The 24,533-nt window shown below is 54.2% G+C and overlaps 1 protein-coding gene across 2 annotated transcripts in view; it reads right to left on the bottom strand.

The window, feature by feature from the left end:
• The window catches only part of NISCH (nischarin), a 33,238-nt gene extending 9,491 nt beyond the window's left edge, over window positions 1–23,747 (bottom strand). The window contains exons 1-14 of one of the 2 annotated variants that reach the window (XM_045990335.1): window positions 23,519–23,747; window positions 21,309–21,392; window positions 20,549–20,731; window positions 11,540–11,588; window positions 10,473–10,636; window positions 10,033–10,128; window positions 8,757–8,852; window positions 7,409–7,561; window positions 6,712–6,780; window positions 6,053–6,238; window positions 5,751–5,879; window positions 4,492–4,605; window positions 4,013–4,124; window positions 816–3,411 (exon numbers count right to left, since the gene is read on the bottom strand). In XM_045990335.1, the coding sequence (XP_045846291.1) occupies window positions 3,392–3,411; window positions 4,013–4,124; window positions 4,492–4,605; window positions 5,751–5,879; window positions 6,053–6,238; window positions 6,712–6,780; window positions 7,409–7,561; window positions 8,757–8,852; window positions 10,033–10,128; window positions 10,473–10,636; window positions 11,540–11,588; window positions 20,549–20,731; window positions 21,309–21,392; window positions 23,519–23,614 (1,551 nt within the window). In that variant the 5' untranslated portion in view covers window positions 23,615–23,747 and the 3' untranslated portion in view covers window positions 816–3,391. Of the gene's footprint in view, window positions 1–815; window positions 3,412–4,012; window positions 4,125–4,491; window positions 4,606–5,750; window positions 5,880–6,052; window positions 6,239–6,711; window positions 6,781–7,408; window positions 7,562–8,756; window positions 8,853–10,032; window positions 10,129–10,472; window positions 10,637–11,539; window positions 11,589–20,548; window positions 20,732–21,308; window positions 21,393–23,518 lie in introns of those variants that run through there. The other variant, XM_045990334.1, reaches the window with a different exon arrangement.
• Window positions 23,748–24,533: the final 786 nt, after the last annotated feature.

Below are 24,533 nucleotides of genomic sequence, written 5' to 3'. Positions count from 1 at the left end.
ACCTAAATCCAAAGGAAGACATGGACACGTGGGTGACTGTCACCACCAAACTTCTGAAAGAAAAGAAACTGAAGATAAAAAGGAAAGGAGAAAAAATTACTTGTGACAGTTGACAAAGTAGTGTGTCTTTGATCTATAAAAGGCTCTTCCAGATAACAAAGATGGGAGTTGCGGGGGGGTTGCTGGAAACCCCCTTAGGAGACGGCAGGCATGAGCAGCCATCCCGCATGGGAATGGCTGCCTGAAAGAAGACGGGAAGCGAGGCGCACCCCACGAGGAACCGCGAAAGGGCAAGTCGAAACATGACCTCTGTTTTGCCTTGCTTTGGTGAAGGTCTGACAGCCTGATCTGGCCTTGGCCTAACTGGGCAGAGGTGGGCAGTGGGGCACAGGCTGGCCTGCCTGCTGGGAGAGCAGTTTGGCAGTATGTCCATCAAGAGCCTTCAACGTGTTCACTCCTGGACCCTCTAAGAGAATGGCTGAACTTCGCCTCCCAGCACACTCATGCAACACCTCTGCGGGCCTCACAGACACGCAAGGGCTCGGGACTCCTCACGCGCAAGGCCAGGCCTTCTTGCAGGCGGCGTTCCTCCAGGGCTGGTGAGGACAGACTGTGCTCGGCACTCAGGGCTGCAGACCGCTCCCCACTGACCCTCCCCTGGGCCACGTCCACGGCCAGTGCACTAACTTATGCACCCCAGAAACACCTGGCATTCTTGAACCCTGCTGAGGCTGTTTGAAGAATACAGCTTGCCCGGGCCTGTTACTTCCCTCCAGACGTTTTCCGCAGTGGGTGAGGGTAATGACTTTTTAAAAAAAAAAAAAAACACATTTTCCTAAATGTAGCTAGCTGGGAGAATGCTTGACTCCAACCCCCCAGTTTCACAGAGGTCTGAAGGGGCCCAGGGCTTGCCTGGTTTTGCCACCAGAGACCATGGTTCAATGAAATGACTGAGCTCCAGAGGTCATGGACCTTTGTGCAGCTCAGCTGCCCCCCAGGGACAGGACAACTCATGCAGCCCAGGTCTTCTGCCCACGGACTAGTCGAGCGAAGAGCCCCAAGTGAAGAGCACCCCCCACCTCCCCAGCAAAGCAGCAGGTGCTATGCACAGGCAGCAGGAAGGCAGCAAGCACACAGCCATGCACGAAGCACACTGTTCTATCCCGGAGTGCACCCCTCTCTGCCCTCACACGCTCAGATGCTCTTTCTTTGAGGTCCACCTCACATACCACCTCCACTGCCAAGCCCTCTCTGCTCCAGACACGCCTCTCCCTTCTACAAATGCCCCCCACGTCATCTTGCCCTGTTCTCCCTTGGGCACACATGCTCACCTCCCGAAGAGGCTCCAGGTTCCTTCGGGGCACCGTTCTGGTCATCTGGAATCGCCCGACAAGGACGCAAGGAAGGGAAGCCCCTCCCGGCCACGCCCGGGGAGCCAGGAGCCCTGTCAAGCGCGTCCCCAGCGTCAGCTCATGCACGCCTCTCATTATTTACCACAATTCATCAACTCTAAGATGCGCGGAGGGGGCGCCATCTTGGTCTCAGCAGCTGTCCACGGAAGGCTTTCACACGACTCCATCACGAATGCCAGCTGGCTGACCGCGACTATGAGACGCCACTGACCGAAAGACGCATCTCAATTTCAGAGAAGTCACGGGGTGGAAACGGGTGCATCTTAGAATCGATGAAGTAGGGTATATCCGCTTTACAGTTGAGAAAACCGAGCTTCAGAGAGGCTGCAGGTTGCTTGAAGGCACTGGGCCAGGGCAGCCGGGATGCACTGAGCTGCCTCCCTCCCGGGTGCCTGCTCCTGACCACTTCTCTACGGACCTGGATGAAGAATCAACTCTGGCATGTCATCCGTCAGCCCCTACTGGTCACAATCCTCCATGGCTCCAACAAGCTGGCTAACAGCTCCTGAGACAACCAGAGGCCTGGTGTTAACGGGGGAGCGCCCAGTGTAGTCACAAGCACGTTTAGCTCTACCCGGGGAGCAGGCTGGGAGCAGAGCTGCTCCCTTCCGGAGAAATCCTGGCCCATCCGGGCAAGACCCTGGACAGGCAGCACACGGCTGAGCATAGCCCTCTGTCGATTCCTCCATCTCAGGGAGAAAAAGCCACGTTTTCTCGCCACTACCCACCCACACCCTGTTTGGAACTGAGGAAACCTGGACAGGGATAGTCTTTCTGCTTCCTTCCTGGACCGTGGACTCTACAAACAAGGAGTCAGGAAGGGTCACTCAGGATGAGATGAGAGCCATCAGAGCACCTAGATGGGGCCCAAATTCTGTTGTTTCTCACAAAAAGGAAAGAGATGTGCACACAAAGACGTCCACTACAGTTTTATTCATAAGAGGTGCAAATCTGGAGACAACGTCTCAATGTCTGATAGGCGGGAAAGGGGCGTGGGGGGGGGGGAAGACAGACTACAGTGAGCCACTCTGTGACACGTCCCTGGCAGTGGGGCAGACACCCACCTGCCCAACCAGGGGCTGCTTGCAGCTGTGGCCCCAGGGGCAGACCCCTCACTTCCCGCACCCGCGGTCTGCACTTTACCGGCTGCTTCTCTGCTTGCTCGTCCACTCACACACTCACTCGTTCATCGGTTCAGCAAACGCTGACTGAGAACCAGCAGGTGCCTGGCCTCGAAGACCAGTCGCATCTCCCTGTCCCCCAGAGGCCTAGTCCCACGGCTTCTCTGCAGGCTGGCCGGTGCCGTGACAGGGCAGCACGCGCTGGTGGCCCCCAAGAGGGCTTTGGCCCGGCGGCAGGGAAGCTTCTTTGCAGTGATACAAACCCCCCTCCCCTTTCATGTAAAAAAAGTAAAACCAAAACTTCTCAATCAAGAGTGTTACAAAAGCGGATGGACAATTCCTCTGGCCCTTACCACCACCACTGCATTCTCGTGAATTCTCTCTCCTACCTCGGGGTCATGAGCTTGGTGTGCCACCCGGCCACAGGCGTTCTGATTTAACCTGAGCGCTTCCCCTTTCTCCCTAGCCAGCCCCCGCCTCTCTGAGGCGACGGCAGGAAGAGCAGCTCGCACCACAGCTCACGTCCTCTGAGGCCCGTCACGCCCCACGTGGGTTAGCATGAGTAATGCTGCAGGGAGCATCTCACCTCCCCCTTCCCCATTCACTTATCCCACTCAGATAAAATCCCCACCGGCGGGGTTACCAGGTCAAGGGGTGGGAACGTTTTTCTGGCTCTTGAAACATAGGGTCAAACTGTTTTCCCAAGACCTCACACCAAGTTCTGCGTCTCCAGGAGCCCAGGCGGGCGGGCGGCGTTCTTTCCTGTGTGTCCCGAGCCTTGGCTCCACTCGGGACGGCACACCCTCCCCTCTTCCGTGGGGGCCGGGCCAGCAGACACTCTCATGGGACCTGCTTCACTCACTCATCTCCGAGGATGCCTGGGTTCAGAGGTGAAAGCCCTTTGAAAACGCTAAGACAGTGGGTGGGTGACGGGAACTGGTCTTCCATGGGTCCACAGACAGCCCGTCTTGGGCCCACACACACACACGGTGTTTTGGGGCTGGATTGAACCACGAGAGCCATAGAGATGAGGCAATGATTAAAAAAGAAAGTTTCTACACAGGGGCCGGGGTGCCCGATTCAGGAAGGTCATCGGGCCTGGCGTCCTGCAAGCAAGGAGCCAAACTGGCCACACTGCCTGGGGGGGGGGGGAGCAGGGTCCTTATAAGCAGCAGCCCCAAGAAGCCTGTTCACACAGCAGCCTCAGAGCACCACTGCAAACCCATGGGATCCTACAGGAACCGGATGTGGGACTCAGACCAACTGGGGGCCCTTGGTGAGCAAGCAACAGAGCTGAAATCAAGCCAGCAGACCACCCCCGCCCCGGCCCCGAGCTACCCCAAGAGGTACCGCCTGGAGAGAGCACCATGGCCCCCACCCCATGTCTGAACCCTGCCAGCATCTTCCCCCAAGCCCAGCCAGGAGGCCCAGGCGGAACCTGCGCCACTCTGCTAGCTGGTAAGACATGTACACAATTACCTTGGTTGGAGAGGATGGGCTGGGGCAGGGAGGCAGTGGCGGGAGCCACGCTGGGAGGGGAGCCGCTGGGTCGGATGCAAGGGGCAGCAGAGAGCCGGGAATCCTCAATGACCTGAGGAGGAGTGCTCGAGTCAGCCCCCGGGGTGGGGGGCGGGGGGAAGATCAGGAAGCACAGATCCCGACACAGCCACTGGGGAGGAGGAAGGAGCTCCCGGCTCTCTCAAGAGCAGTGATGGTGAAGGTGGTCGGGCCTAGTCTGCTGCAACCCTGAGAGGCCTGTGCTGCCCCTGTGCTCCCCTCACATAGGGGAGAACAGAGGGGAGGCGGCTTGCCCCAACTCAGGCAGCCAGAACACAGAGGGGTGCAGCCAGGACGCAGGGGCCCTGAGCGCTTCCTGGTCCAGTCCCACAGTGAGCCAGCTCCCCTCTCAGCTGGCTCTCCTCACTGTCACCCCCGTCACCTCCCACACAAAGACCCACCTTCTTCTCTGGGTTGCTCAGCTTTGACTTGACCTCCTTGGCTTTCTGAATTGCTTTTAGCACTTCCACAGTGTCCAGCTCCTTCTCTGTGGTCGTGGTGTCGTCCAGACAGACCTACAGGGTTCGGAGAACGGCCATCAGCACAGGGGCTGACAGGAGCAGAGGGGAAGGGGCGCTGCAGAGGTGTGGGCCAGGCCCCGAGAGGACACGGGAGACCCAGGGAGGCTCTGCCCCCTGGCAGGCGAGCTCTCCACCCCCTGTGGAGGTGACCTGGGAGCTCCCACACTGCCCGGGCCATTTCGGGAGTCCCTCTCTGAGAAGGCGAGGCAATGGGACAGCCTTGCAGGTGGCTGGGAGTTGGGGAAGGTAGTGACCTGAACCAAGCCCCCAGTTAGGGCGAAATTCAGATCAGTAAGAGCGAGGGGAGGGCCTCAGGCCTGGGGAACTGGGAGGGCAGATATAGGAGGGGGCCGTGACTAGTAAGCAGTGAGGGGTGGCACTGTGGTCACTGGCCTGTGGAAGAGCAGACAAGACACCAAACCATGCAGCCATGGGGGGGTGGCGGAGGCGGGGACAGAAGAGGGCATCTTGTGAACATGGTCTTGGTGACAGTGTGAAGAAAGGGGCGCTCAGGGCTGAAAAGAGATGAGGAGGATGGTGGGGGCAGGGGGAGGGTGCAGACAGACGCCCAGGTATCTTCTGGCCTGGGATGTGGGGAGAGTGGGGGATAGGCCTGCCCGAGAGTGGAAGGGGGTGAGTCTGGCTGAGGACCTGTGGCACTGGCATGGCGGCGGGGGGGCCAGCCCACACGCAGCACGCAGCAGACCCCGGGCCGAACCACACTGACAAATGGAGGCAAACCCTTCATGGTCTGCAGTCTACAAAACAAAGCGTGACTCTAACAAGCTAAAGACAGTCCCTCCACCCTGGGTCTGTGCCTGCTGGTTGGTGGGGAGCCGCCTGGGCCTGAGGCTCTGACACAGATGACAGGACAGAGGCCAGCAGGAACCAGCGTGGCGCCCCTATAGAAGGAGCAGGGAAGCCTCTTCCTAGTGGCGGGTGTGTGTGTGTGTGTGTGTGTGTGTGTGTGTGCGTGCGTGTGCAGACTTCCCAGAACCGAAAGGTCCCTCCGGGCCAGCAGTCCTTCTGAAGCAGGGAGGTGGACAGAACAGTGGCCATCCCCTCCGGCGCTGCCCAGGCAAAGCCAGACTCCATCCAGACCACCTCTCCAACAGAGCAGACCCGCCCCAGCAGCTTACCTCGGAGGCCCGCTCTCCAAACTGAGCCAGCACCTTGGTCCGGTAGTCAGGGAGGATGCTCAGGGGGTTGCTGAGGAGGGCCACGTGCTCCAGACACGGGAGGCTGCCGATGCTCCTGACCTCCTCCAGCTGCAAGAGACGAGTCCCCTTCCCTCACCCCTTCTTCGAATGCTGCGGCAACAGGCCAACACGACCGATGGCCTCTCTTTGACGCAAGCCAGCTTTACGATTCTTCTTCAGGGGCAGGAGCTCTGAGGCAGAGCCACCCCGGGACCCCAGGAGCCTTCCGGGCGGAGGCTCACCTGCTCGATCCTGTTGTCGCGGAGGTCCAGGCTGACCAGGGAATAGAGCTTGTGCAAGCCACTCAGGCTCTCCAGGAGGTTGCCCGCCAGGTTGAGGGTCTTGATGTTCCCCAGTTTGGTGTGCACCCCTTCCAAGGAGGAGAGCTTGTTGTAGGACAGGTCCAGGTGCACGAGGTTGTAGAGGTGCTGCAGCAGCATTGAGAACAGGGTGCAGCTGGTTCAGGCCAAGGCTCCGCAGCAGGCGGGCAGCCCCACCTCCAACGCCCACTTGCCCCAGACGGCTACTGGCAAGTGCCACCCCCTGCTCCCTGGCACACGCCATGGCCCCCCAGAAGCATCACAGCCCACAGGAGCAGGGCGAGCTGTAAAAATCAGGCTGTCTGTCATCGTGATGGAGGTGTATGGTCATCACATTCAATTTCTATTTTCACGTCTTTCCCCCCACTCTTTGAACCTAGAGCAACAATCGCCCAGTCTGTGGGAACACCAGCAGACCCTGACTTTACAGACCCCCTGTACACCCAGACACCTTTCAGGGGCCTATGAGAGAAAACTCCAGGGGACAGCCAAGCTCCCAAGGCGCCATCAGCCTCCTGAACTCTCAGGAGAACGGGACCTCAAGAAGCCCATGGAGGGTGGTCTTTAAAGACACGAATTACCTGCAGGTTGTCCACAACCAGCACTCCATTGTGACTCAGGTCCAGGAACTCAATCTTTGGGATCAGTTTCTTGAGAAAGAAGAGAGATGCCTGAGGTTACCCTAGGACTCGGGACTTTGGTGGCCCCTGTACCTGGTAGATGGACAACGTGAGACACTTCCTCCTGACTACAGACGCCCCAGCTGGACATCTCTGCCTGTCCCAGGGGCAAACAGGGCCCCCAGTGCTGAACATGGGCCACTGTTCCTAAAGAACGCTTGGCTTATGGAAAGGACGGTGGCAAGGTCCTAGACGGGGAAGGAAGTTCATCCCTCTTCTTCAACCCTACCCAACCCCACCAAAGAGCACAAATACAGGAATCATTGTTCTCTTGCCCAAATGCTATCTGGATGTCACTCTTATGGGGGCGCATCTGGAATCCATGGAGTGAATTTCCCACTCCATTCCCTGGGAATATCCTCACTTACTATGTTTCTCTATCAAATGTACATTTGATCAATAGATGTCATTGGGCCCTAACCACTACCTCATCTATTTCAATGAATCCACTCAGAAATTAACTTAAAAACTCCAGGCAGTGCACAGAGCACGAGGCACAGGTTGTCCGTGGTCCCTCTGGAAAAAGTCAAGTTGAATACTCAACCTCCAGGTGTGACGAGGCCAGAGAAGCCCCTGGTGCCTACGGCTGAGAGCATACCACAGACTCGTCGATCTCTGAGATGCTGTTGTGGCTCAGGTCTAGAGTGGTCAAGGCCTGCCACGTGGGGATGACGGCAGTCACAGGGCCTTCCAGGGCTGTGCCTTCTGGCTCCCACTCCTCAAATTCCGAGGCTTCGGGAACAAGGACTTCCTGTGTAAGAACATCTGTTGAGCACCACACTTGGCCCTCACGCAACACAATTGTTGCAAAATTTCAGGAAGGGCTTCAGCATATTTAGCATGTGGAAGGGAACTTGCATTAAAACGGGCTTCAGCTCATATGGCTTTACCCGATTGTGAAATACCTGAAGTGCTTGGCAGCCTAATGGCCACTTGGAATGTGTTCTGACCCTGCCTCATTAGCAAATGCTTTTCAAACGCAGAAGAGCCTTGTTCTCCATGGTGATCCTGTTTCTGGCTTCAACCTCAGGAGTTGAAGACCAGCAATCACAGCGTTTCCAGGCAACTAGGCTTTCCAAGTGGCACGGTCCCCACTGAGGACTGCAGGCCATTACTGTCCATTACCGTCCATTACTACGCACGGTAGAAGCAGGGATGCAGGAACGCCATCAAAGCGCAGGAAGGTGGGCCTCCTTGTCCTGCAGTTGATGGCCAGAAGACCTCTCCTCCCTCAAAGGACTAACTTGGGCTCTTTGAGCGAGGCCACAGGGAGCCCCTCGGAGAGGGGCAGGATTGCCCAATGCCGTCGCTCTTTATATAAGCCTCCTAGCTCAGCCAGCAGCCTCACGACCCCACCAAACCCATATCTGCATCAGACACCACAAGTCATTGAAGTAGCTACCCTGTTTGTTCTATCCCAGTGGAAGAATTTGAGCATTGCTAAGATGGAATCCACAAAAAGGTACGTAGAGAAGAAACCCCTTACTTTCTCAATTCAAGTATTTCTGTTGCTCAAATACAAATGCCAGGGCACGGCATTCCTGCAACCCGGCCTGTCTACTTCAAATGCACTCTGAGCAAGACACAAACAAGTGCTGAGCCCGGACTTCATAAGCTCAAAGAAACACGTCAGTCTAATGAACATTCTGCCACTTGCCACTGCTTAGCAACTTGTTCCCCTCCAAAACTAGGGACATTTTCGGGGGGTGGGGAGACCCAGTGCCTTCAACTATCTTGTTCAATAGTATGGGTTTCTGACGAAGACACAGACCGACGCGTCCTGGGGACGGTCCAGTACTGGGAGGATCTGCACGAATGTGGGGCTGCCCAGGGGAAGGTCCGACCTCCGGGGTCCGGCAGACAGCAGGGACGCTCGCACCCACCCTTGGCGCACAGCACAGGGCCCTGCCCCTCAGTGCCTGGGGCAGGAAACAGGTGACGCTTACCTTCATAGAGGTCGCAGAGAAGCGGACGCTCATTGTGGCTAAGGTGGGCTTAGATGCCACAAGTCCCCGGATGCGCCTGGCACCACAGTGACTTATCTGGAACAAAGAACAGCTGCGTCTCAGAAAAGGCTGTAAAGGATGACTGAAGCTTGGCAGGTGAACAGGAAAAGTGGGCTCTGAAAAGCAGAACTTGAGAGCAAAAGGCCTTGGGCACACAGTGAGGACACAAAAGACCCTCCTGCTCACCCAGCCCTGCTTCACCGGCCTTGGCTATCCTGCAGCAAGGAGGCAGGGCTACATGCCCCTGCACGCCCATGAACGCCACCCACTGGCAGATCCCAACGGTGGGGCCTCCTCAGCCTGTGAGCCGAGGCTAGGTTGGACACTCCTCTAACTTCCCAATCCTTCCTCAGCCATCTCGGGCAGAGGCACACATCATAGGTTCTCGTCTAGGGATGTGGTCCTCAAAGTCTCTGCGACTAGCCCAGAATGGTGCAGGCAGAACAGTCCCATGGGCAGCAGAGGCTCTGGAGTTAGACTTGACTGAATTCATGTCCCAGCTTCCCCTCATTGACTGTGTGGTGCTGGCCAAACTTCTTACCTCCCTAACCCTCAGTTTTCTCAACTGCAAAATGGGAATAAAAATAACCACTTCATAGGGCAGTTAGGAAGCTTCCAGAAGGAAGTGTCCATGAGGACACAGGGCTGAACACAGAAGCCATGCTCTAGAAATAGATGCTTTAAAGCATTTTTTAAAAGTACCCATTACTGAGTCCCCATGCCTTTAAAAAATGTTAACGAAACTGACATCTCGAACCCAGGAATAGGGTAGGAAGTAATACAAAGTATTTCCTGTTAGATGTGGGCACACTGGAAGGCAGAAACCCCTCAAAGCCCTCTGCAGTTGTGTCCTGGGAAACACAGACTGGAAACTGGCTCTGCTTGACCCTCAGGACACCCTCCCAGCCCTTCAACTTGAGCAATGAGAAGAGCGAGCCAAGTGCTGGTGCTCTATCCATCCTGCCCACATGCTGCCTGTGCCCGGAGCGAAGGTACAGACCAGCCCAGAGCAGGAGAAGCCCCCCTCTCTCCAGACCTTCAGGTGGGCCTGACTTACCTAGCTGGGGTCTATCATACACTGACAGATGCCAAAGAACGCAAAAGCAACGGCGCCTAACGGGTAAACCCAGACACTCTCTGGCCACAGATAATCAGAGGCAAGACCAACCCCACATGGGCTCTGCCCCACCTGGACTCCAGGGCCCCTGGGCCTTACCTCCACCTGGTGAAGAGACTTGAATATTGACAGATCAAAAGGCAGGAGTTGCTCCTGAATGTTGCTGGTCCCAAATGGTCCTTCTGTGCCGGAAACCTGTAGCCAGACACGGGGCTTCTATCAAGGACGCTGCTGCAGCAGCTGTGGAACCGGACTCGCAGCTCTACCGGGCTCCGTGGGGCACAGGAGGCACATACCTCCTCCGCTCACCACTTGTTGGGTCAGCAAACCTGGCTGAAGCCAAAGTTTAAAGGGGGGTACTGGGTAACGACTGCCCCCTGGTGCTCACAGCCAGAAGTGCAGTGCCAAGAACACCAAAGGTAGCCTTCCCCAACCCAGGGCCCATTCAGCCACCTTCACATATGTGTGCATGTGTGCGCGCGCACGCACACACGCACGCACGCACGCACACACACACACACACGCTGCCACAGCTTTACCTTCAGGTACTTAAGGCGACAGGTGAAGTCCAGGATGTGCCCGAGATCAGTCTTGGCGTCCCCACTGGCACAGGTGGGCTTTCCCTGCTGCAGCTGCTCGGTGACCGCATAGAGCTGCAGGGGCCCGATGGCAAAGACCTCGCCGGCCCCCAGGAGCTGTTCTCCTGCAACAGCCATGCCCCACAGGGTGAGCAACTGGCCCCAGGCTGCACACCAGGGCATCGGCCCATCTGACCCACAGTCAGCAAGCACTAGGCAAGCACCCTCAGGACGAAGCCGTGGTCCTGAGCGCACACTCGGCACAGAGCAGACGCAGATCGCAAAGGAGGGAAGGGCCCTGAGAACGGGTGACTGGGGAGTCTCCCTGAGCTGAGGCCGTGTCAGGATCTGTGCGCTGGGAGGAAGCTGATGTGAGGCAGCCCAGGGCCAGCAGACCCACCCCACCCCCTCCAACATGCACACAGCCTGAGGTCAGCTGAGGCCTGAGGGGCCAGCCCAGTGCAGCATCTGCAGGCAGGCAGTGTTCACAACCAGTCCTCGCTCTGCCCCTGCCAGCCATGTACCCTCTCGTCCTCAGTGCCCTTCTCTGCGCCGCCTAGAAGGCAGGCAGTGAGATGACTGACATGAGGCTGAACAGCAGAAAGTACTGTTAGCTACTGTCACGAGGCTCTCTGCAGCATGGCCGTGACCGAGGACTGGCTTCTGTTTGGCGTCTCAACTCTCTCAGGTAAGGACAGAGCAGGTACAAGAGGGCATCAGCTCACCCACCTTCCAGAACTCCCCCACAGGGCTTTGGACTACATCCTGAGCCTGGGGTTAGCCCCTGACTCGAGACTCGAGAGTCCTAAGGCAAAAGACCACAGCTTCTTAGACCTGGCTGCCTGTGGGGCTGGTGGGCAGGCGGGCAGGCAGGCTCGGCTGTGGACCAGGCCTGGGGATTTGAGCAACCCCAGGGAGGTGGGCCCTGGTGAGGACTCGTCGGCAGTTCTGGGCCACCCTGGGTCCCCGGCTGCCTGACAGGGTTAGACCAGGAGCACCCACTGTTTCGGGGACTCCTGGCCACATACCTTTTTCAAACAGCTCCTCAGCCAGTGCCGCGGTGATGCCATTTATCTCCTGCGGAGAAAACAACCCATAGTTCGAAAGCGGCCCTGTCCCCAGTCGCTGGGACTCACACAGTTCCTGCTGGCTACTCTCTCTGTTGCTGCAACGCCAGCTCTCCAGAAAGCTAATAAAACAGAGCTTACAACATACAACAAAAGAGAGAGTAAACTATAAATCACAGTGCCCAGGAAGGGAAACTGAGTATTTCCAGTCCTGTGGACACGTGGAATGTCGCTTCCAAGGAAGAAGGGAAACAGACTATCGCGGCAGCGACAGCACACACAGGCGCTGGCTGACACGGGAGGCCTGGGAGGCCGGCAAAGCCTGGTTGTCCTGACCGTCAGCCGGGAAGCGGGCAGCTCCCAAGACTGGCCCCAGAACACCCTGGGGGAGAGCGTGACAGAGAGAAGTCCTGTTTCTTCTGAGTGACTGTTTCTACTTTCTTTCATGGTCCAAAGGGGCCTGAAGAAAGAGTGAGCGCAGGCTCTCTTCCTGTGCTCATCCTTCAAGCCTTACAACAACAAACCACTCAGCCCCAGGGCCCTAAGCAAGGGGCAGGAAAGGCCGTCCTTTAAGGAGGCCTGAAAGACTGGGCCCGCAGTTGTATTAGCAGCTGGTGTGCTGGGATCTGAAGCGCGCCAGGCACGCTGCGTGGCCCCGACGCCCCATGTAAGGAATATGGTATTTTGAACCCCACTTCCCAGATGAGCAGACTGAGGCAGGGAGCTGCTGTACTCGCCAATGTTACAAGGCCAGAGAGCAGCAAAGCCACTTGGCCTTGTAGGTTCCCTCTCTACATAAGCCACTGCCTCAGCACTTCCGTGTGTGATCCTGGGGGGGGCAGGACCCCACAGCCCCCAGCCCCACATCGGGCAGGTAAGAATTTTCACGCATGGCCAGGTGGCAGCCAACAGGACTTTTGGTAAACAGGCCCAGATGGAGGCCGCGCGTTGCCTTCATGACTCATGGGAACATCTCTGCCACCAGGACGTGCGAGTCACATGTTGACAGGACTCAACAGGCACCAGGCTGTGGGAGACAGGGTGTCCTTTTCCTGTTTTCCTTTGTGGTTTGTTTGTCTCCCTCTTATCTTTCATACATGATGGATATGCCGAAGGTTGTTTATATGCCGCAAATATCTTCTCCCCATCCTGCAGTCCTTTTACCTTTGTTTGTGGCGGTTTTCCTGACACACAGAAAGGCTTCATCTGTATAAAAGTTGTTTAATCTTTGATTCTTTTCCTTGGTGACTTTAGGGCTCTTCTCTCATCCCAAGATTATAAAAATTTATTTGACAGAGAGAGATCACAAGCAGGCAGAGAGGCAGGCAGAGAGAGAGAGAGGAGGAAGCAGGTTCCCTGCTGAGCAGAGAGCCTGATGCGGGGCTCCATCCCAGGACCCTGGGATCATGACCTGAGCCGAAGGCAGAGGCTTCAACCCACTGAGCCACCCAGGCGCCCCTACTTTTTTCTTTTAATACTTTATGCTAGCTTTTAAAAATGTGGTTATTTCTCTAAACTGCTCAAAATTCAGTTTACATATAGTATGAGAAGAACCCCCCTTCGACATCACCAGTGAACAGTGGAGGGAAAAATAAGCAAACATGGCCCCAGCGTTAACGGGCACAGGGTCTGGCGAGATCCAAGGTCAGACGCAAAGGGGCCGTCAGGACAATGCAGGCTCTGAGCAGGACAGGGCTCCGGCCGGGGAGGAGAGAAGCTCCCCGTTCAGGCTGAAGTTCAACTTGAGTCTCACGCAACAACTGAAACTCAGTGACAGTTTCCCGGAGTGCAGTGGAGAACTGAAGATTAGTAAGAGCCTGGAATGATCCAAACGCTTGTTTCTCTACCAACAGTTTCAAGCACTGTGGCCGGGGTCTAAAGCAGCACTTCTTGGCCCGCTGCCGTGAGCATCACCTGGTCAGCCCTGAAAGAGGTAGGCTCTTGAGCAGCAATTCTCAGGCCCCTGCTAGTGACACTAGGGCTCCCAGAAGGTCTCCCTCCAGAAGGGGCTCCCTGCCCTCCATCTGCACCTAACAGTGTTACACTTCTTTGGGCACCTGAGCTCAATATCCCCTAAGGGGACAAGGCCGGTATCTCTGGAGAGCACAGAAAGCTGCAAGATAGCGAGGGCCAAGGGCTCATGCTAAGCAGAGGGCAGAGTTGTTGTTTTTTTTTTTTTTTTACTTCTGAGCCATCTTACAAAGCAAACCATGTGACAATTCCTCTCCACTCCTCAGGGCACCGAAGTACACGCTGCTGTAACACTGTCGACTTCTGCAACACTACCTACTTTGTTCGCCAGGCTCATCTCCACCTGCGGAGACTTCATCAGAGAGAACACAGGGATGCGGCGGCCCCTGAGTCTAGAGCACAAGCCTCCTATGAGAAGCACTTCGTTGGCCTCCTCAGAACTCTGGTTAAGCCAGCCTGACATGCAGAGCAAAGGTGTGCAGAGTCGGTACTCCCCGCCATCCCTGCCCCGGTCTAAGTCACTGCAGATTCTGCTAGGAGGTCACCCATGGGGACAGGGGACTCCCACACACCCCACCCAACCTAGGCGGAAGGGACTTAAAGTGTTTCGGGGTGCCACAAATATCTGAACTGAGATGTGTTTTTTAAAAAAGACATTCTTTATATCTCAAAAAAAAAAAATCAATTTAAATAAAATCAATGGGGCGCCTGGGTGACTCAGTTGTTAAGTGTCTGACTTCGGCTCAAGTCATGATTTCAGGGGTTCTGGGATCGGGCTCCACACCAGGCTCCCTGCTCGGTGGGGGGCCTGCTTCTCCCTCTCCCACTCCCCCTGCTTATGCTCCCTCTTTCACTGTGTCTCTGTCAAATAAATAAATAAAATCCTTAAAATTCATTAATTAGGCTACTTAAAAAACCAGTACCACCCATCTGTAAACGTCCTATGGACGCGTCAGCCAGCCGCCTGCCAGATCCCGAGCTACGGTGTGCCCTTGGGCAGCAGTGTGAGCAGCACACACACAGTTGGTCAGGGTGTAGCTCGGTGGCTACCACTCTGCGTGTGTCCGCGCACACAGAGCCTGCGACAAGCACACCCTGCAGCACCTGGGCCTGTGCCTAGGAATGACCCCAGGCCAGCCCAATGCTCCTGCCTGGTGCACACTCCCGCACAGAGCCCTGGTTAACGGGGCACAGACGAGGGACTCAATCACACGTCACTGTGTGGTTCACACACACACAGGCGAAGGGGCAGAGGCAGGGCAGGACCCCGTGTAACTCTTATTTCCTGACTGTGGTGAGGCATTCTAGGAGGGCTCAGGTATATTATGTGCAACATGGCTTTAAGTAAAAATTCCCTATTGAGAGATTCAAGCCTCAAGTTCACCGGAGAGCTCCAAGGCCGTAAGCTGCCGGGAAATCTATCAGCACTTACAGCCTCAGTACTTTGCGGCTCAGACAAAGGACAGAGGTGGATGGTAAGGCTGAGGTTAAGATGGTAACCGTTTGGGGCACCTGGGTGACTCAGTCGGTTAAGTATCCAGCTCTTGATTTCCGCTCACATTATGATTGTGGGGCCAGGAGATTGAGGCCACATCAAGCTCGGTACTGAGTGTGGAGCCTGCTTAAGATTCTCTCTCTCCCCCTCCCTCTGCCCCTTGTGCACTCTCTTTAAAAAAAAAAAAAGGCTTAAAGGGTCAGGAAACAGCATGCCTCTGGAGCCACTGGGTGACATCCTGCCTCAAAATGATAATCTAGAAATCCTCTGTGGGATTCATTTCTTTGAATTTGAAAACCTCTGCTCATGGGGTGCTGGAATGAGGTCTGTCACAGAGACCTCCAGCAGTGCTGAGTCACAGCTGTCTAGAGACAAAGAGCCCATGTGCTCGCTTCGGCAGCACATATACTAGAGACAAAGAGCCCAGCAACAGCCCCAGTGCCGAGGTGTGCCCTCTCACAGCAACACAGGGCTGCCCTGGCCCCTACACGCCCCATCTCAGAGTTGGCCACGGAGAGAAGGGCTGCTTTCTTTCCTTGCCATCAAAACCCACACTGCAAAAAAATGAAGTTGGAACCCCTTACCTCACACCATAAATAAAAACTGACTCAACATGGATGAAAGACCTAAATATAAGTGCTAAAGCTATAAAACTAGAAGAAAACCAAGTTGTAGATTTCTGTAACCTTGGACTAGGCAGTGGTTTCTAAAAACATCCAAGACACAAGTAACCAAAGAAAAAAAAAATGGATGAACCCAAGTTCATCAAAATTTCAAACTTTTGAATTTCAAAGGACACTATCAAGAAAATGAAAAGATAATTCACACAATTGAAAAAAGCATTTGCATATCACATTTCTGGTAAGAGCCTAATATCCAGAATGGGCGCCTGGGTGGCTCAGTGGTTTAGGCCTCTGCCTTCGGCTCAGGTCATGATCTCAGGGTCCTGGGATCGAGCCCCGCATCGGGCTCTCTGCTCAGTGGGGAGCCTGTTTCTCCCCCTCTCTCTGCCTGCCTCTCTGCCTACTTGTGACTTCTCTCTCTGTCAAATAAATAAATAAAATATTAAAAAACAAACAAAAAAAAAAACACAAAAAACTAGAGTGCCTGGGTGGCTCAGTGGGTTAAGCCTCTGTCTTCAGCTCAGGTCACGATCTCAGGGTCCTGGGATTGAGCCCTACATCGGGCTCTCTGCTCAGCAGGGAGCCTGCTTCCTCCTCTCTCTCTGCCTGCCTCTCTGCTTACTTGTGATCTCTGTCCGTCAAATAAATAAATATATATTAAAAAAACAGAACAAAACAAAAACTGTAACTCGGGGCACTTGGGTGGCTCAGTCGTTGGGCATCTGCCTTTGGCTTAGGTCATGACCCTGGGCTGGGTTGCTGGGATCAAGCCCCACATCGGGCTCCCTGCTCGGCAGGAAGCTTACTTCTCCCTCTCTCACTCCCCCGGCCTGTGTTCCATCTCTTGCTCTCTCCCCCTCTCTGTCAAATAAATAAAATCTTTAAAAAAATAAAATAAAATAATAAAAAAAATTTTAAAAAAACTGTAACTCAAACACAAAAACAGAAGTAACCTAATTTTTTAAAGTGCGGAGGACATTGAGTACCTGTCTCCGATGAGGGTATGCAAATGACGAATAAGCATATGAGAAGAGGCTCAGCCTCATTAGCGAAATGGGTATCACGCGATAACACTTCATGCCCACCAGGATGATTATCAAAAAAGTGGGCAGTAACAAGTCTGACAAGGATGTGGGGAGAAGAGAACCTGCGCACTGCTGATGGGAATGTAAAACGGTGCTGCCAATATGGAAAAAGATTTGGCAGTTCTTCAGAAAGCTAAAGTTACGATATGACCCAGCAACCACTCTTTAGGCATACCCAACAGAAAGGAAAACCTATGTCCACACAAAACCTTATGTAAGAATGTCCACAGCAGCGTTATTCGTACTAGCCAAAAAGTGGAAACCACCAAAACATCCATCAACTGATGGATAATGTCGTAATTGGCGGAATATGACTCAGGCAAAAAGGACCAAAGTACAGTACAAATGGACCTTGAAAGCATCATGCTAAGTGAAAGCAGCCCATCACAAAGGCCACATTCGTATGATTCCATTTTTATGAAATGTCCAGAACAGGCAAATCTGTGGGGACAGAATGTACATTAGTGAGTGATTGCTGATGGGTACAAGGGTACAAGGTTCCTCTTCAGAGTGATGAATGTTCTGGAATTAGTGGTAACAACAGCTGCACAACTCTGTGAATATACTAAAAGCAGGGCATTGTGTACTTTAAATGTTTTGGGTTTTTTTTTTTTTGGAGATTTGAGAGAGAGAGTATACGTGCAAACGGGGGGAGGGGCAGCGGGAGAGGCAGAGAGAGAGAAGCAAATCCCCACCGAGTTGGATCTCAGGACCCTAAGATCAAGAAATCAAGAGTTGCTTAACCAACTGAACAACCCGGGTGCCCCAGGAATTGGATATTGTATAAGAGTGAATCCTGGGTGGCTTAGTCAGTTAAGCATCTGCCTTTGGCTCAGGTCATGATCCCAGGGTCCTGGGATTGAGCTCCAGGTTGGGCTCTCTGCTCAACAGAGAGCCTGCTTCTCCCTCTCCTTCTGCTGTTCCCCCTGCTTGTGTTCTTTCTCTCTCTCTCTCTCTCTCTGACAAATAAGTAAAAATATTTTAAAGAAAAAAAGGCAAGCTACTTTAAAAAAAAAGTGAATTTTATGATATGTAAACTATATTTTAATAAAGAAAAAACCCACACTCCTGACAACCAGGGTTCCCTGCGTCCACCCTGTCAGCCCCATAAGAAGTGAACAAGTTGGGAATAATTTCAGAGAGGACACTGATGGGACAAAGGCTGGTAGAAATATTCCCTAAGAACCCCCAGCCTATAGAAAAGGCTGACGAATCTTTCAGGCCCCAGTTGTTCAAACTCATCTGAAGGTCTAGTGGTTCTCAGTCGAGATTTTGCCCCTCGGGGAGGTATCTGGCAACGTGTGTGGCCACTCTGGCTGTCACAACCTGGGATGGCTATCAGCACCTAGAGACCAGAGATGCTGCTCAACAATGCATGGGACAGTCCTCGCGACAATTATCCACCCCTAACAGTCAACGGTGCTGTGGCTGAGAAGCCGTGATTTAATTTCATGATGGGTCAGGTAGTTCTCAAAAATCCTTGGATTTATATAACCCAGGGGCCCTTCTGATAACAGTAATTTCAATATGTCCAAACTGTTCCAAGCAGTAAAATATGCCTCAACACAGAACCTCAGAGATGTGGGCCGGCCAGCGCAGGCCCACCTCAGGCAAACGGCTCTCCAAGGAGCAGTCCAGGCCTTTCCATGCTGGGGCGGGGCAAATACACTCCTCGCAGACCCAGGTCTTCAGCCACGAAGTGCACTTTCAAAGGGCTGCTTATCAAGTTTTATCCTTAAATGGCTAACCAAAGCTTCCTTAAAGAACAGTATTTCCTAAAATACTAACCGGTAAAGCATCTGAAATGCTCTCGTAAGGAATGGAAATTTTTCCTCACATAAGGAAAGTAAATGTGAAAAAAAATGTCTACAACAGGAAACTGCCATCGACACAGTTGTTGGTACGTGCTGAATAAAATACAAAGCACAGGGGCGCCTGGGTGGCTCAGTGGATTAAGCCGCTGCCTTCGGCTCAGGTCATGATCTCAGGGTCCTGGGATCGAGCCCCGCATCGGGCTCTCTGCTCCGCAGGGAGCCTGCTTCCTCCTCTCTCTCTGCCTGCCTCTCTGCCTACTTGTGATCTCTCTGTCAATTAAATAAATTTAAAAAAAAAAAATCTAAAATCCAAAGCACATATATATAGATACAGACCATCTGTAAATGCCACCCATTTTCCACAGCCCCTCCAAGTTTAGTGACCCAACACTAGCATCGCCACCAAATTTCCTGGCTCTGTCTAGCACTCCAAAAAAGGTTCATCTGTCTTCTCTGAAAGCACTTCAAAGAAGTTGTGTTGTAAACGCATCTGAGCCTTTAAGACCACAACCCACAGGTCCCTTCCTGAAAGGTGAGCCTGAAAATGGAGTGGATTCCTTTGTATCTTCACCACATAAAAAGAAAACATGTCAATTATCCAAAAATCTATCACCCAGAGATTAACCACTCCTAGTCCTGTGATGTATGATCTTTCAGAATTTTCCTAGGCAAATATACTCATGTTAATTTATTTTCATATAAAGAGGGCCGTATCCTACATATCCATTTTATTGCACCCTTATTTCCTGCAGTAACACACTTATTTTCCTGTGTCAACAAATCCACAGCTGCACCATCATTTTCTTTTTCTTTTTTTTAAAGATTTTATGTATTTATTTGACAGAGATCACAAGTAGGCAGAGAGGCAGGTGAGGGGGGGGGGGGTGGAGCAGGCTCTCAGCCAAGCAGAGAGCCTGATGTGGGGCTCAATCCCAGGACCCTGGGACCATGACCTGAACTGAAGGCAGAGGCTTTAGCCCACTGAGCCACCCAGGCGCCCCTGCACCATCATTTTCTAGCAGAATATCGGATTACAGGGTGGTACCCTTTGATTTTTTTGAAAAACGCCTCCTACTGGACTTTTTTAAAACATTTTTTATATGAGAGAAAGAAAGACAGAGAGAGAGAAAACAAGGGCCTGAGAGGTAGAAGGAGCAAAGGGGGAGAGGGAGGGAGAATCCCAAGCAGACTCCCCACTGAGTGCAGAGCCCAGTGAGGGGCTCAATCCCACAAGCCCGAGATCACTAACCTGTGCTAAAACAAAGAGTGGGTCGCCCAACCGAATGCGCCACCCAGGCGCCTCTCCTATTGGACTTCTGATTGTCTTCAGTATTTTGCTCCTATCCTGGAACGTACCTATGTCCTATTCACACGTGCCTGATTGCTTTCCCCCTAGAATAAATTCTCAGAAGTGGAACTGTTAGCTGTTTTTAACGTTTGGGTTTCACATGGCCGAACTTCCCTCCATGAAGTGTGACAACTCATCCTGCTACCAGCAGCCCGTGAAAGCTGTCCAGCCATCCGGAGCCGCTCTGGAACACACTCCCAGTGGAGTCGATCTACCCACCCTCCGCAGCTCAGATCCTGAAGATGCCCTCCGATGGCCATATTTTGCCAACACAGGCTCATTCCTTGGTCCCGAGCAGTGAACCAACAATGAAACTGTCCTCCTCTACACCAGCTCTGACAGCTGTTTCTACTCTACCCCGTCCATTTGGTAAACTAGCTTAAATACCCACAGGCTGTTTCCATACACAAAATGCCATGTGGTAAGGGAAAACCTCTCTGTGGCCATGGTCTAATACAAAGCAAATCTGTCAATAAAAGTGTTTCTGTCCACATGCCACCAGGGTGATGTTCCCCATCTTCTAACCTCGGGTCCAACTCCAGCCCGCCTCCCCTGAAAGCTGAGGCTCACGCTGGTTTGCTGCCTCGAGCCTGGTGGTTGTGGGCTGGCAGGAGAGACCCAGAGAGGAACTTACGTAGAGATGAAAATGCAAGAAGTGGGCCAGCACGCTGGGGGCCACGCCAGGGAAGGTGGCCAGGAGTGTCTGCAGGTAGACCTCCAGATCCTTCTCCCTCTTTTCCACCAAGCTTCTCGAGTTTTTCCCAATGATCTTTTTAGGCGGAAGCAGATTTTTATCAATTTTCTTTTCTGCAACCAGCTGTAAGAAAAGAGAAGCATGGTCAACCACAGTCCCACAGGGTCTGCGACAGTGCAGGATCTGAGACAAGCTGCCTGAGGACAGGTGCTCGACACAACTCCCACAGCCCCTTCGGGCAGTGGTATCAGAATCAGTGATTCAACCTGGATATCTGGAATTTGGCCTCATCAGATTCAATTAGTATTAGACATACCAGGACAAATGGAGACAAGGAGTTCCATCTGGAGCCTGCCGAGACAGAAAATTCCTCCAGGCTCCTCAAAACCCCCATCTTTTCCAAACCAGAATGAACACCCATCAGGGCAGCGACCTGTTTTTAAAGCACTCATGCTGCAAACGACTCAGAGAAAGGCGGCTCTCTCCAAAACCAAAGAAAGAAATGGAATCACAGCCAGATATTAAAGTCGGGCTCTGAAGTAGCTGTAGTCAGGTGGAACAAGTTTAAATCCGCTCCCGCCCTGGGAAACTGACCCTTACAGACATGGAGCCGGTTCGGCCCTCAATTTAACGTGTGCCAAAATGGCCATGTGGCCTAAGACACAAGGCCTGAGACACAGACTCCCAGTTCTCAAGTTACCTTTTCATGTAGATCGTAGAAATCGCTGTAGCGGTGCTTGACTGTCCATTCGTGGCTGCCGTCAGTGACCTGGATGATATAAACCTACAAGGGGAAACTGACAAGTCCTCGCCCAGCCAGACACAAGGAAAGCCCCAGTCCTCCCCTCAGCAATTGCAGCAGACCACCCAGAACCCCCAGGCCAAAGTCAGGCTGCCCTTGCCAGCTAGCCTCTGTAGCTGACCCTTGCTAAACAGCAGGACCCCTCACAGCTTCCTCCATGATCCTAGCACCAGCTGGCAGGCACCTGGGAGCAATCCGGGGGTCTATCCAACAGTGAGAACAAAAAAGGTGACCATCTTATCAAGCCATCTCTTTCGTTTTTTACTTCCAGCCTCCAGCCTGACCTGCAGGCCAGGCCATCCATTCGCTCCAAGAACGGCAGAACAGGGTGGGGTCTGGCAGGACTAGCTTCTCTGCACTTATTATCTCTCCAGGTGCCCTGACTATATCCTAGAAGCAAGTCCCTTCACAACGCTTTCAGCTGGTTCCTGGCTAGAATTTCTGCTGCTGAGCCAGGCGTCTGAGCGCTAAGAAGCTGACGGGAGGGTGGGGGGAAGGGCAGTGATGAACCATCAAGACCAGCAGAACGCTTAGCGGGGTTAAGGGAATGGGCCTTGGCGTCAAGGAAGACCGGAGTTTAAAATTTGATTCTGCCATTTCTTGGCTGGCTTATGTAAGTGACTGGGAGCCTAAATTCTCTCTGAGGCTCAGTTTCTACATCTTAAAAATCTGATAGGATTAGTAACTGAATAAATTCAAAGCAAAATGCCTTATACAAGGTCTGACATGCAGCAAGTGTTCAACAAAAGGTGTCTTAATAATATAATAATAATCAGCACACTTGGAGACAAACCGTCAGGTCAGCCTGGATCACCATGTCCCCCATAACCATGCAGGCGGGGCCTCAGCTCTCCGAAATAGCGAGAGCTTTTTGGACATGACGTCCTCCCTGAATGCTGCTCATGGGCGATGTCCTGCCAGCCATCAGCTCAGAAACCTCAAGGTTCACCTGGTAAGCGCCCCCCCCCCCATCCCAGGGTCCCGCCCCTCTCTGCAGCTTGCAGGGAAGGGGGAGGAGAAATCATCAAATCAGCTGAAACCTCCAAGGAAGAGCAGCCATTTCTCCAGGGCCGGCCTGTTGCTCCAGGATCCGCCCCCAGCCCCTTCCCAGCCTGGCAGCTTCCATCCCCCTCCTGCCGCCCAGGAAAGGAAAAAGAGCCAGAGAAATGACCCTCAGGAGGAGGGTTAGGATGAGGGCCAAAGGGGTGGGGTGAAGGCAGGGCCAAAGCACCCCCCCCCACTCCCCACCCTCAGGGAACAAAGAACAGGAGGCTGGGAGATGCTCAATACGCCCCCACCCCAAGGCTAGTCCCTGCCAGACCCAAATGCCTGGCGACCAACCCCATCCAGATCCAGAAAAGCCTCCCAACTCCATCACAGTCTGGAACTCCACCCCCCTTTTCTGTTCTCCACCTCCCCCACAGCCTTGAAGTGTGTGGGCGGCTTGTTGCCCCAACAGGCTCCCCTCCGCCCAAAGCCATGAAGACCCCTGAGGTTCCTGGGTCTTACACTTTCAGCCCAGAGCGACCATCTCAGTTCCCCCGTATCACGGCTCCATTCCTCCCCCATTCTGGTCTCTGACTCCCAAAGCCTTGGGGCTCCAGATCGCCCCTCATTTTCAAAGCAAATCTCAACTGCGACCCTAACCCCCACCCCCCAGATCAAGGCTCCACTCCGTCTTCTTCATGGCCTGCAGGATCCCGAACCTTTCCCTGACCACCCATCAGAGACCCCTCCCCCTCCCGGACCCCCTGTCACGTACTCCCGAGCCGGCGCCCCTCCAGGTCTAGAGAATCTAGAAGGGCCTCCGTCTCATCTAGACTCCCGTCTTCTGCAGACCCCCTTTATCCCCAGATCTTCCCCAACGCTAGCCTTCATTTCTGAAAGCGTACCCCTTCCCCAAGCTCCCTCCCTGGGACCTACCCCCCGCCCCTGTTCCTGGACCTGCGAAACCCATACCCGTTCCCCAGATTCCCCTCCTCAAAATCGAGGCCCCCGCTACCCCCTTCTCCCCGATGGCGGGGCCCAGATCCCCCCAGTACCCCCCGATTTGGGACTCAGGGTTCCAGCCACCACCCCCAGTTCTGGCGCCCGCGCCCCCTGCACACCGTATACGTGTCCACGAGCTCAGAGCCCACAACGCGCGCCTCCTTGACCGGCTCGGCCTCTCGCTCGGGCCCGAAGCTGCGCGCCACAGCCGCCATGTTTCGGGCTCCGCTGCTGCAGCAGCCACCGCCGGGCGCAGACTGGCAGCAGTAGGGGGCGGGGTCAGCGTCCCACCGCCCCCCGGCCCCCACCGCCCCCCGCCCCCGCCGCGCGCAGCGCAGCCATCTTGGCCCCGCCGCCTCTCTCGCCCACGCCCCGCCCCTCGCGCGTAATTGGTAGCAGCCACCGACAGCGCGCGTGCGCAGATCGCAGAGGCCTGTGTGGTTGCGTAATTTATGAGAAGGTTGCGTTCTCCGCAGCCCCGGGGAAACTGAGTCACCGGGCCGGGGAAGCTCTGGTCATTGTTACTCGATGTCCGGGCAGGGAGGACGGAAGACCTCGCACCCCCCCGGGCTACCCGAAGCAAGTCACTGCTCCATCAGGCCTCTGTTTCCCCTCCAGAAAAGGGGCAGTAATCGCTCCGCCTGGCTCTCCGGCTCACTCCCTGTAGGGCACGCTCCGGCCTGGCTCTCCGGCTCACTCCCTGTAGGGCACGAGAGGATTGAACGAGATGAAATGAGCTGTTCTTAAGAGCTCAAGCTGGACAGAGTAACTCTGCTCCAGTTCCTAACCACTCCGAGACTTGGAGACCTCCTCTATTATGTGGGGTTAATATATGCAAGGCGCAGCACTCAGGGCAGGGGTGGTTATCGAGAGGGGACTCTGCCTTCGGGTAGAAGGAAGCGATATGTGCTGGTCGTTGAGTGCAAGACCCCCAGATGCTCAGAAGGTGGTAGGGACAGGCTGGCCCTGGGCCCAGAAGCCACAGTGCTGGAATAGGGAAGGGCAGACACAGAGATGGGGCCCTAACCCAGGGAAGACCGGGACCCAGAAGAGGGAGATAGTAACAGAGCTGGAGGGGAAGAGCCTAGCACAGATGGGGCATCTGTAGGTGTGTTCATTGACTAAACGCAGCTT

This window comes from Meles meles, chromosome 20 (genome assembly GCF_922984935.1).
Source record: "Meles meles chromosome 20, mMelMel3.1 paternal haplotype, whole genome shotgun sequence".
In the NCBI taxonomy this organism is placed as follows: domain Eukaryota; kingdom Metazoa; phylum Chordata; class Mammalia; order Carnivora; family Mustelidae; genus Meles; species Meles meles.
The sequence above is the reverse complement of the archived record's forward strand: the minus strand, read 5'-3'. Positions and strand labels throughout refer to the sequence as shown.